The sequence below is a fragment of the Ranitomeya imitator genome, chromosome 2 (assembly GCF_032444005.1).
Source record: "Ranitomeya imitator isolate aRanImi1 chromosome 2, aRanImi1.pri, whole genome shotgun sequence".
Lineage (NCBI taxonomy): Eukaryota > Metazoa > Chordata > Amphibia > Anura > Dendrobatidae > Ranitomeya > Ranitomeya imitator.
In genome coordinates, this window is record NC_091283.1 from 426,502,307 (window position 1) to 426,514,990 (window position 12,684).

Sequence of the window (12,684 nt, forward strand, 5' to 3'; positions counted from 1 at the left end):
GCTTTCCGGCTGACCGACGCTCACAGCCAGTGCAGGAGGAGTGCAGAGAAGCAGAGCGTCGGGGACAGACAGCGGTAGGTAAGTATGTAGTGTTTGTTTTTTTACTTTTACGCTGGTAACCAGGGTAAACATCGGGTTACTAAGCGCGGCCCTGCGTTTAGTAACCCGATGTTTACCCTGGTTACCGGGGACCTCGGGATCGTTGGTCGCTGGAGAGCTGTCTGTGTGACAGCTCTCCAGCGACCAAACAGCGACGCTGCAGCGATCCGGATCGTTGTCGGTATCGCTGCAGCGTTAGTGTGACGGTACCTTAAGATACAAGAGAAGCCTGGAAATTTTTTTGTTGTTGCTTACTTGAATAGCAGATAATAAAAATGAAACGCAGGTCAAAAATGGATGAAAATCGGATCCCACAAAACACACACACAAAAAAAAAACTAGCGGCATCTGAATGAGGACTTATTCAGGTTTGATTCTTAGTAATATCTATAACTGGCTGTTACCTAATATTTCCACTATTACAGTTTTTTAGGTTGTCACTCAGATTTTCGAGAATCCTGAACTTGTCATTCAGCTGTGCAAAATAAGTCGGATTTCCAGCCAAGAACATTTCTATTCACGGCGAGCAAGCAGAGATCTTCAAAAAAAAAAAAGAAAGCTGCCAAATTTTCACTGTACAATTATAAAGCTGTAGGACTGGATAAAGCCTTTTTTTCGGAGAGATATTCGGTCTCCAGATGAACTACCGCTAATATAAGCAAAGCAAGCTTGAAATACTCTACTGCTAAAGGGTTAACTCCGATAAAAAACTATTAGTGATCATTCAGGGTAAATGAACGTTCTATAAGAGTCAGCGCAAAGAATCCGCAACAGAGCCGAGGGGCACAGCTTTCCAAATGGCCCCAAATTACTCTGTCAACTGAAAGCAAGAGCCAAGGGCAGCGCACATTCCCGGCCTGATTACCATCTCATAAGGTAGAAATATTACAAGTTGCTGTCATCCTCTGTGCTGCTCCTAGTTTTCGAAAGCTGCAAGCTTATGGACTTCCAGAAATCATTAGCAGTGCGGAGACACGTTTTGGATTTATTATGTTTTAGTCACTCTCCAGATGTTGTGACGAAAAGGATTAATATACCGACAGTTTTTAAGTAAAAATGTTTTTCCAACTCAGATCATTGCACTTTCCATATTTATTGCAGTTTTTGTGCTTAAAAAACTGTGTAAAAACCTCAATGATGTTTTTCCATAGAAGTGGCCCATAAAATAATTCATATTGATTCTTCTAGGTCATCAATAAGAATGGTTTACATTTTTTTTATCAATTCACAAAATGTAAAATGAATAAACAAAGAGAAATCTAAATCAAATGAATACTTGGTGCTGCTTTCCAAACAATTCTTCTAGGTATACTTGTACAAAGTCAGGGATTTTGGAGGATTACAGTCAGGTTTATGAGTACGGTAAATAATTATACCAAACACATGACAATGATCATTTTATATATACCGTAAGTTGAAATAAAGATGGTAACTAAAAGAAACAGATGGGAAGGACACTTAAAACTGGTCGAGGAACAGCCAAACTCTGAAATAAAGGTGAAGTGAAGTTGTGGAAGATAGTTTCATATAACAGGTCATATCCTGTAGAATGTAAGCCCGCAAGGGCAGGGTCCTCGCCCCTCTGTATCAGTCCGTCATTGTTAGTTTGTTTACTGTATGTGATATTTGTAACTTGTATGTAACCCCTTCTCATGTACAGCACCATGGAATCAATAGTGCTATATAAATAAATAATAATAATAATAATAATAATAATAAACTATGGCAAGACTGAGCACAGTAACAAGACACAAGGTAGTTATACTGCATCAGCAAGTTTTCTCCCAGCCAAAGATTTCCTGATGTACTATTCTAACTCTTTTGAAGAAACATCAAGAAATGGGCAATAGTGAGGACTGTAGACACAGTGGTCGACCAAAGAAACTTAGTGCAGTAGATGAATCACAAAATCTTTACTTCCCTTTCAAATCAGAAGATGTCCAGCAGTGCCATCAGTTCAGAATCGGCACCATCAAAACCAGCGAGACCTAGCTAGACCAAGTAACTTAATTAGATATTCATGAAAACATAGGAACTGTGGTGCAGGAAAATGGCAACAGAAGCATTTGCACAAGCGACATCCACAGAAGATCAGTGGTTACTTCTCCAAGATGTTTGGAACAATCTCCCTGTATAAACTGTGTTCAAGTGTAACCAGAAGAACAGATGCTGTTTTGATGGCAATGGCGGTCACACCAAATGTAGATATGATTTAAATTTCTTTCTTTTCATTCACATTGCATTTTGCTAATTGCTAAAAATAAATTAACACTTTTTTTAAGCATTCTTACTTTTCAGCATTTTTGTCACACCTGCCTAAAACTTTTGCACAGAACTTTATATATGTCTATGACATCTGATAATCTGGCACCTGTTCTGATAATCTCCGATTGGAGGCATTGTGTTATATTCGTATGTGTTTATCTAGGTATACGATATATGAGATATTTCGCTATAAATGATCCATCACAGTGGCAGCGCTCACATACGCTGCATGTAAATGTATAGCATGTGAATGTGAACTGTTCTGATGAGGGGCTGGAAAACTGCAGGGGGGGGGGGAGAGAGAGTGTTTTCTTTCAAAATAGTTTTTGTCTCCTCTTAAAAACTTCAGTCTCCATCAGGGGTTAAGAGTCAAACGCAGAGAACCCCCATGGGATTCGGGTAAATATATAAATATGTCAGGGACTTTCAGCTGTCGATGGCTGTCACTCCAAAAGGGGACTCATCCCAGCGAGGCGGAAAAAGGACAATGAGGCTAAATCTATCGTAAAGCTTGTGTTATAGAAAATAGAAAGAAAATAATTTATTTTCTGGTCGCTGGAGGGAACGTGCTTCTCCTGGTAGCAAAGGGTGAAGCCTCGCAGCATTACAGCGTGGGAAACACACAGCATTTTTGTTCTTTGCGTCATACCTTAAAAGGTGTAACTTCACCTCCAACCTACTCAAAGGGACACAGCACCTTAAAATAAACATGACCCATACACTCTTTAGGCCTCAAGCTACAAGGAAGGTCTCTGTGATGGACACAGGGCAGATGATATATACTAATATTCATATACACAGCTGTTTATACTAATAAAGCCTACACAGATTTTGCAAATTGGGAAACATACACTGCGTTCTCTTTGTCTTTGGTATGATGTCTTTCTTAGAATTTTTCACATACTGTCAATGAGGAGAAAAAAATAAATACAAAAAATAAAAAATACAGACTTGTCAATCCCCTGACCATTGCAGTATGAGCTCTGTGTGCAGCCCACGGCCTCGTCACCCATCAGGTCACGAGCTCCTGTGTGTAGCCAGTGGCACCTATGTGAAATACTCAATAAATACCAAACATTTCTCAGCCAGAACAAAGTGTTTCTTGGGAAGGACTGGCTGGCAGAGGCTGTGGGTCTTGGACAGGACAAGTCACAGATTTTAGACTTAACCTCACGTTGGAGGATTCTGAGCATTCCTTTGAGACAGCTGAATGCTGAAAACAATAACTTAGCAATTAACCCTTCCTCACCTCGCAGACTTCGGGCAATGTAATATCACTGCCAGTATGAGCCCTAAGGCCCCTCTACACGTAAGACTAACATCGGCCACACCCCTCTGATCCAACAGTCTAATGTGCCTAGGACACATTTCGGACTGCCGATCCTTTTTTTCTCTGCAAGATTAGCCGCCTGAGGAGCCTGGCAGTGGCTCTCTTATAGAACACACAAGAGCAGTCCACAGAGCGACTACACCCTTTTCTCTTGGCCCAATCAACCAAACCATTGTAATTCCAACATTTACAGTGGTGTGAAAAAGTGTTTGTCCCCTTCCTAATTTCTTATTCTTTTGCATCTTTGTCACACTTAAATGTTTCAGATCACCAAGCAGGACAATGATCCAAAACACAGCAGCAAGTCCACCTTTAAATGGCTTAAAGAAAACAAAATTAAGACTTGAGTGCCTTCAGGTACCTTCACACATAACGATTTCGTTAACGATATCGTTGCAACGTCACGCTTTTTGTGACATAGCAACGATCCTGCTAACGATCTCGTTATGTGTGACAGCGACCAACGATCAGGCCCCCTAACGATCACCGCTGTGCTCTGCTTTATGGCCGGCGCTGACACAGTCAGTGCGGGAAGCTGATGGCGGGGGACGTGACAGACATCAGAATGTGAGTATGTAGTGTTTTTGTTTTTTTTTACTTTTACAATGGTAACCAGGATAAATATCGGGTTACTAAGCGCGGCCCTGCACTTAGTAACCCGATGTTTACCCTGGTTACCTGGGGACTTCGGCATAGTTGAAGACAGTTTCAACGATGCCGAAGTCGTTCCCCTGATCGTTGGTCGCTGGAGAGAGCTGTCTGTGTGACAGCTCCCCTGCGACCACACAACGACTTACCAACGATCACGACCAGGTCGTATCGCTGGTCGTGATCGTTGGTAAGTCGTTTAGTGTAACGGTACCTTTAGTCAAAGTCTTGACCTTAATCCAATTGAGATGCTGTGGCATGACCTTAAAAAGGCAGTTCATGCTCGGAAACCCTCCAATGTGGCTGAATTACAACAATTCTGCAAAGATGAGTGGGCCAAAATTACTCCAGAGCGTAAAAGACTCATTGCCAGTTATTGCAAACGCTTGATTCCACTTATTGCCCAACCAGTTATTAGGTTAAGAGGCAATCATTTTTTTCACACAGGGCCCTGTAGGTTTGGAATTTTTTTTCCCTTAATAAAGAACTTCATTTAAAAACTGCTTCTTGTGTTTACTTGTGTTATCTTTGTCTAATATTTACATTTTTTTGGTGATCTAAAACATTTAAGTGTGACAAACATGTAAAAGAATAGGAAATGAGGAAGGGGGCGAACAGTTTTTCACACCACTGTATCTAAAGAGTATGGGTGCCTCTCAATTCTCTATGTTCGATTTCGGACTGACGATCCTTTTGTTTGTTCTTGGCAAGATAAACTGCCACCAGAGGAACCTGTCAGTGGCTCTCTCATAGACAACATGAGTGCTCAGCAGAGTGAGCGTTCCTGCGTATGGCTGAGTCGGTAGAGATAGCTGCCGGCCACATAATCGGCCAAACCATAATCCGTCCGACATCTAATAGGTCCGATTTCAGACATCAATCATTTTTTTTTATAAGAAGTAAGTCTCCACCAGAGGAGGATTTCATCGTCTATCCTGTAGAGAACACAGGCAGAGCAACGCTTCTGTGTATAGGGGAGTTAGTGCACCATCAGCCAAATCATTGTTTGTCCAACATCTGTCCAAAGTGTACGGGGCCTCTTAACTCTCTCAAACCCCGCTCTGCTGACAGTCTAATGTGCCTGGGGCCTCTCGACACTCCATGTCTAATTTCAGGCTGCCAATCCTTTTCTTCCCTGAGAGATAAGCCACAATCAGAGATGTCTGGCAGTGGCTCTCTCATAGCGAGCACAAGAGCACTCAACAGAGTGACTGCTCCTGTTCATGGGAGAGTCATGAGCGATAGCTGCGGGCAACACAATCAGCCAAACCATCTTCCGTCGAACATCTATCTACTGTATATCTGATTTTGTGTGCAGAGATACTTTTATACTCTAAGAGATAAGCCATTTCCAGAAATGGCTCTCGCATAGAGAACTCAGGAGAGCTCAGGCCAGTGAGCATTCCTGTGTATGGATGAGTTGGGAGAGATAGCTGCTGGCCCCGATTGGCAAAACCATTGTTCATCTGACAGACATCTAAAATTTATGGGACCCCTAAGAATTACAATCAATACAAATAAACTGCAAGGGAAGCAATAGCAATGTACAAAACAAATCACCTGCCTGTACCACAGAGGTGTCAGACGCACAGAGAAGACTACACTTCACTTACTCCTATGTTACAACCCAATGAAATAAAAAGCTGAATTATCTTTAAAGAATCCAGGAAACCCACAGAGCTAATGTTCCGCAGATAACTCTAAAGCTCATGGCCGGCGGGGCACATACCGTGCATCTGATACGTGTACGGTGCCTGTCCTGGGGGTGGGGTGCTGAAACTGGAGCTATAGCTCAGGAACCCGCTCTGTCCGGGAGAGTGGCTTAGACTGTCTTCGGTTTTGATATCTAAAAAAGAAAGGACAGAAATAAACATGACTGATGTATGCAGTATGGTGGGACACATGGAAGACCAACATAGCAACAGGAAGGAAGTACAGGGTGAGGAGCAAATAACACAACCCTATGTGACCGCTGCATCTTACTGGCAAATCTCCACAAATATTTCTATTCTAAGCTATGAACACCGCTAAAAAGGTACAACCTCCCACTAGTGATGACCTGACCGCAAATAAATATGGAGAGAATAAAGAGGAATACTCTAAGGAGACCAAATACCGACCTGGCATTACAATGGTCTTTCTGTGCTTGTTCTTCAGGGTGAATCATGTCCAAAAAAGAGGAAAACCAATCCTCAAGGAAGAAACGCAACCTTCTGTGAGGAAACTCAACTACATTCACCCGTCCGTATTTCATGGACCTAGTACGCAGCATGATGTACAGACCAGCTGCAGGTTTCCTGACCCCAACTCGACAACATCATATATGCCTGCTCTATAGGCTATTGAGTTTGGTTCAGGAGATCCGGGGCTGGTCTCGCATTGTGGGCCATTTTCAGATGTGTGAATGTAGCCTCAGGCCAAATTCATATGTCCATGTTTGTAAAGGACGATACATAAATGCAACAAGCATGGACTCTGTTTGCTGTCGTGGGCTATTATGTGTCCGTGTGCTTTCCATTGAAAAAGCAAACTGGACTTGTCCATGAAACAAAGGAGTTTTAGTGAGCCCTTAGTATGATTATTGTTATTAATAAAGGGGTTGGCCACTACTTTTTTTATTGATGGCCTATCCTTAGGCCATATCATTGATATCTGATCGGTGGGAATGAGATACCCGCCACCCCCACCAATCAGCTGTTGGCAGCCGGTAGCTCTCAGACGCTGACAAAAGCTCCATCAAAAACGTAGTGGCCATGGCCGGTATTATAGATTCACCCCTATTCATTTTAACAGTGTGTGGATATATACGTACCTGTCCATGGCCCTTATTGAAATGAAAGAGCTGCTGTGTTCCCACAGCATCCGATAGCTTCCACCCAGAGCAAACAACAACTGAATACTGGGGGTGCGGGTGGCCCACTGCCACTGATTTGATATTGATGGCCTATCCTAATGATAGGCCACCAATAAAAAAATTAGTTGCCAAGCTCTTTTGTTTATTATAACGCCAACATATTCCACCCCACAGTACAGAAATCGCCATTATCCACATCTATCATTTTCTCATTGAAGCTCACAATCTAAATTCCAAACTAACCTATTAGTATATAATTTTTTTTTCTGCAGTGTGGGACCAAACCTGTATAAATACTGGGAGAACATACAGACATGCAGACATGCAGATGTTGCTCTTGGTCAGATATGAGCACACATTTCCAGGGTCGTATGGTGACCATGCTAACTTCTGGGCCTCCATGCTACTTTTGTAATAATTTTTTTGGATAGTCTACCTTGCCCTATGAGTAAACCTGTCCATACACAATGGTATGGCCGGCAGCCAATTCAGCCGTCCATCCAATACACAGAAGCACTTGTTCGGCCAAGCGCTCCTGTGTTCTCTATGAGAAAGTGTCTACTAGACATCTCTACCTTAGGCTTATCTCCAAAATGACCGGCAGTCCAAAATCAGATGTCCTGGGGGGACTCCCATGCATTAGACTGTGAGCCAAAACTCGTCGATTTTGGTGGGTTTGGATGACATTAGTCTAATGTGCATCGTCGGCATAACTGTTGACACTGTAGAAAAATAAACCCAAGCGGTAAAGGTACCTTCACACATAACGATATTGTTAACGATATCGTTGCTATTTGTGACGTAGCAACGATATCGTTAATGAAATCGTTGTGTGTGACAGCGACCAACGATCAGGCCCCTGCTGGGAGATCGTTGGTCGCTGAATAAAGTCCAGAACTTTATTTCGTCGCTGGATCTCCCGCTGACATCGCTGGATCGGCGTGTGTGACACCGATCCAGCGATGTCTTCACTGGTAACCAGGGTAAACATCGGGTAACTAAAGGCCCCTTCACATTAAGCGACGCTGCAGCGATAACGACAACGATCCGGATCGCTGCAGCGTCGCTGTTTGGTCGCTGGAGAGCTGTCACACAGACCGCTCTCCAGCGACCAACGATGCCGGTAACCAGGGTAAACATCGGGTAACTAAGCGCAGGGCCGCGCTTAGTAACCCGATGTTTACCCTGGTTACCATGCTAAAAGTAAAAAAAAACAAACACTACATACTTACCTACAGCCATCTGTCCTCCAGCGGTGCGCTCTGCTTCTCTGCTCTCCTCCTGTACTGTCTGTGAGCCGGAAAGCAGAGCGGTGACGTCACTGCTCTGCTTTCCGGCTCACGATATCGTTAATGAAATCGGATCGGCCCTGCGCTTAGTTACCCGATGTTTACCCTGGTTACCAGTGAAGACATCGCTGATCGTTGGTCGCTGTCACACACAACGATTTCATTAACGATATCGTTGCTACGTCACAAATAGCAACGATATCGTTAACAATATCGTTATGTGTGAAGGTACCTTAAGCGCAGGGCCGCGCTTAGTAACCCGATGTTTACCCTGGTTACCATGCTAAAAGTAAAAAAAAACAAACACTACATACTTACCTACCGCTGTCTGTCCTCCAGCGCTGTGCTCTGCACTCCTCCTGCACTGGCTGTGAGCCGGAAAGCAGAGCGGTGACGTCACCGCTCTGCTTTCCGGCTCACAGACAGTACAGGAGGAGAGCAGAGAAGCAGAGCGCAGCGCTGGAGGACAGACGGCTGTAGGTAAGTATCTAGTGTTTGTTTTTTTTTACTTTTAGCATGGTAACCAGGGTAAACATCGGGTTACTAAGCGCGGCCCTGCGCTTAGTTACCCGATGTTTACCCTGGTTACCGGCATCGTTGGTCGCTGGAGAGCGGTCTGTGTGACAGCTCTCCAGCGACCAAACAGCGACGCTGCAGCGATCCGGATCGTTGTCGTTATCGCTGCAGCGTCGCTTAATGTGAAGGGGCCTTTAATGTATGCCCCGGCCATGTTGTATTGTGTCTAGGAAAATGAACTGAATTTACGTTGTCCTGTCTGAGCAGAAACACCTCATTGTTGTGGATTAGCAGCCAGGTGGGAGACTTTCCCTCGCCCTGCATGAGCGGTGACCCTAATAGGTAATCTGCACGATTTATAAGCAACATATGGAGCCGCCATGTGTCCTACCCTGAAGACACAATCCAGTAGCAAATGGTTCCACTTTCACCTGCTCTATGAGAAACAACTGCTTGGTATTTTTCCCTGGAAAATTTCCAGTTCTCTAACAGCAGAACAACTCTGGAGAAAATCCCTCCACGTATCAGCAGAAATAAAGGGACGGTCGACAGCCTCCCATCAATGCGCTCCGCCTCATTAGGATTTATTATTTGCTGCTGCAATAGACTCAGAAACTTTACAGTCCCGGGGTCACCCCTGATGGGAGCAAGATAACACGGCCAAGGGAGGGCTCCTCTCAGTTCTATATCTCCACCCAATATTTCCTGCAGGACCCCCATGTCCTCTGTTACACATATTACCACCACATCTGCTAGTAATTCCCTACTCCACAACAAGCCACAAACAGGAAAAATGCACGAGGAATCAATTGACACACGTGGACGTCAGTCATAGCTTCACAATGAGGTGTCCGCACACAGTCATCCCCAGTGTAGTAAATATCTTAATTATGTAGCGTTCACCATACATACCTGCCCACCTTCACACACATACGGCATCAACTCCGGGGTATACAGACTATATGAATTTCTGGATATTTAATAACTTTCAGAATATTTACAGGAATTCAGTATTTTTGATAATGAAATAAACTTGTTAATATTTGTTCAAGCTGAATGCAACCTACAATGTGAAGGATGGAGGTTTTTTTTTATTCCAGACATTTACGGCCCGATTATTCACTATGCAACTTTTTTTTTGTCTAATTTTTTTTTTTTTTTTTTTTTGCATTAGCAGCAAATTCTTTCTTAAATTTGTTCTTGTGGTTTGGGGTCTTCACATATTTATCAATTCAGCATCTCACGCAGATTTGTAAAATCCTTTCTCCTTTCGTTTCATGATGACCTGAATTTCTAGTTTGTTTCCATTTCCATTTCTTTTATAAAGAGTTGCTAAATTTTTGGTTCTCTTCCTCGAGTGATTTTTGTATACCCCTAAGTTTTTTGGCAAAAATTTTAGACATTTTAGAGGAACTTGTCTCTTTTATGCACTTAAAAGTCAAAAGTCATGTTAAAGATAAAAGAAAGCAACATTCATCTAACCACATGCGCCATTATGAAAGAATTTGATGGTAACTAAGACTAAAGATAAAAATCACTTTCAAAAAATCCCAATGCAATTCAGGTCTTAATTTTTTGGAAGAGATGGAAAGTAAAGTGACTATTGGAAAAATTGCATACGAAGAGCAGAATAATGAAGTCTGAAAATCGGGTTCTCATGCAGATTTTGTAGGATCCTTTCTTCTTTCAGTTCACGATGACCTGAATTTCTAGTTTCTTTCCGTTTTATGGAATGTAAAATTTCTGTTTGTGGCTTAAGTCATGGCAATGACTGTGTCATCAGACCCCGTTCAGGAACTTTTATCCCCATTTCCCACCATGTTGCTACCCCTTCTAGGGCAGATTGACACTGGAAATCACAAGACGTTAAAGGGACACTGTCACCTGGATTTGGAGGGAACAATCTTCAGCCATGGAGGCGGGGTTTTGGGGTTTTTGATTCACCCTTTCCTTACCCGCTGGCTGCATGCTGGCTGCAATATTGGATTGAAGTTCATTCTCTGTCCTCCATAGTGCACTCCTGCGCAAGGCAAGATTACCTTGTGCAGGCATGTACTACGGAGGACAGAGAATGAACTTCAATCCAATATTGCAGCCAGCATGCAGCCAGCGGGTAAGGAAAGGGTGAATCAAAAACCCCAAAACCCCGCCTCCATGGCTGAAGATTGTTCCCGCCAAATCCAGGTGACAGTGTCCCTTTAAATCTCACACACATCTATAAACAGTCTCAAGAATGAGGTCTTGTCCGTTCTGCCAGGAACTGAAGCAGCGTTCATCTTTGGCAGACGTCCCCGATCGGATACCAAGCATTGTTGCTGGTCAGTGAAATTTTGGCCTCCATTCCCTGACCCGTTTCTTTAACCGCATCGTAGCTAGAGGTTGGAGCCGGGCAGGAAGCCATTTGTGGTGTGTCAGAGGGATACAGTGAATGGCTTCACGTTGATAGCAACCATTCCCCCATTACTAAACACCAAACCACAGAATCTGCAGATGAACCGGCTCCCCCTGCTACGCAGTCAGCATTGTAACATGCAAGGTTTTCAGTATTTCTTCCTTTATATCAGAGAGACAAGAAATGATGGCAAACTTCAAATGTTGTGTGACTTACTGTAAGATGGGATGCCGTAGGCCTGTCCGGGGGGAGGGTACGTGGAGTATGCCGCTGCTTGCTGAATGCCTGCGCTGTACTGGGTCTGTCCGTAGGCAGCCATCGCTGGGATGGATGGGGGGGAAACTATATGGGGGTAAGGCCTTCAAAGGGAACACAAAAAATATGACAATGCAGCATGCAAAAGTTCATCCGATAAAAAGTAAGTACATTTTTAACTTTATTAAGAATAATTTTGTCCAGCATGGGAAGTTATGAAACTTTACGAATCACTTAAATAGAAGATTTGCCTTCATTTCTGTAAGAAAAATTACATATAAGTGGCTTCCAAACCCCATCTTTTCTCCAATCTATTTTACTGCCGTTAGCTCCATTTATATCAGAACATGCTCATTTGGAGTACAGATGATGGCAGTGACGAGTTAGCACAATACTCAAAGGAGGAGACAAATGCTGACACTTTCACTGCCATCATCTGTACTCCAAATGAGCATGTTCTGATATAAATGGAACTAAATAGCTACTTACATGCATTTTTGCTTCTTTACAGAAATTAAAATAAATTCTCTAATAAATTGATTAGCAAATTTTCAAAACTTTCCATGCTGGACAAAATTATATATTATATATCTTGGTTATTCACCACAAAGACAACTACATACATTCTCCCTGGGGAGTGGATGGTGCTGGTCACTGTCCTGAATCAGGATATTCAGACTATCAACCACCAGTAAAAGGAGGCAGTCAAACTTCAGTATTAATCACGTGAGGATCGCATCGCAATCCTCGGACTGGCAGGGGCTCTCCTGACTTGATCGTGACAGCTGCATAGAAATATATGCCATCATGCTCAGGTCAAGAGAGTCGCCAGCCAGTCCAAGGATTGCGCTGAAATCCTCGCACGAGTAATATGGCCATCTGCCTGCACCCTAGGAACTATATACTGACAAGGACTAAGGGTAAAAGACGGATAATATAACTATGTTACATAGGCGCACAAATCATTGGCAATGGGAACTGTATCCAGGACCATGGTCATCTGAACATCACGCTTTTTTATCCTCTTCTAATCCCC

General features: G+C 43.2%; 1 protein-coding gene across 3 annotated transcripts in view; it reads right to left on the minus strand.

Annotated features, from left to right (window-relative positions):
* EYA2 (EYA transcriptional coactivator and phosphatase 2) overlaps positions 1-12,684 on the minus strand; it is a 185,883-nt gene that overhangs the window by 51,177 nt on the left and 122,022 nt on the right. For all 3 annotated transcript variants that reach the window (XM_069750856.1, XM_069750855.1, XM_069750857.1), the window contains 2 exons: positions 11,610-11,752; positions 6,072-6,188 (listed from right to left, as the gene is read on the minus strand). In XM_069750856.1, the coding sequence (XP_069606957.1) occupies positions 6,072-6,188; positions 11,610-11,752 (260 nt within the window). The remainder of the gene's footprint in view (positions 1-6,071; positions 6,189-11,609; positions 11,753-12,684) is intronic.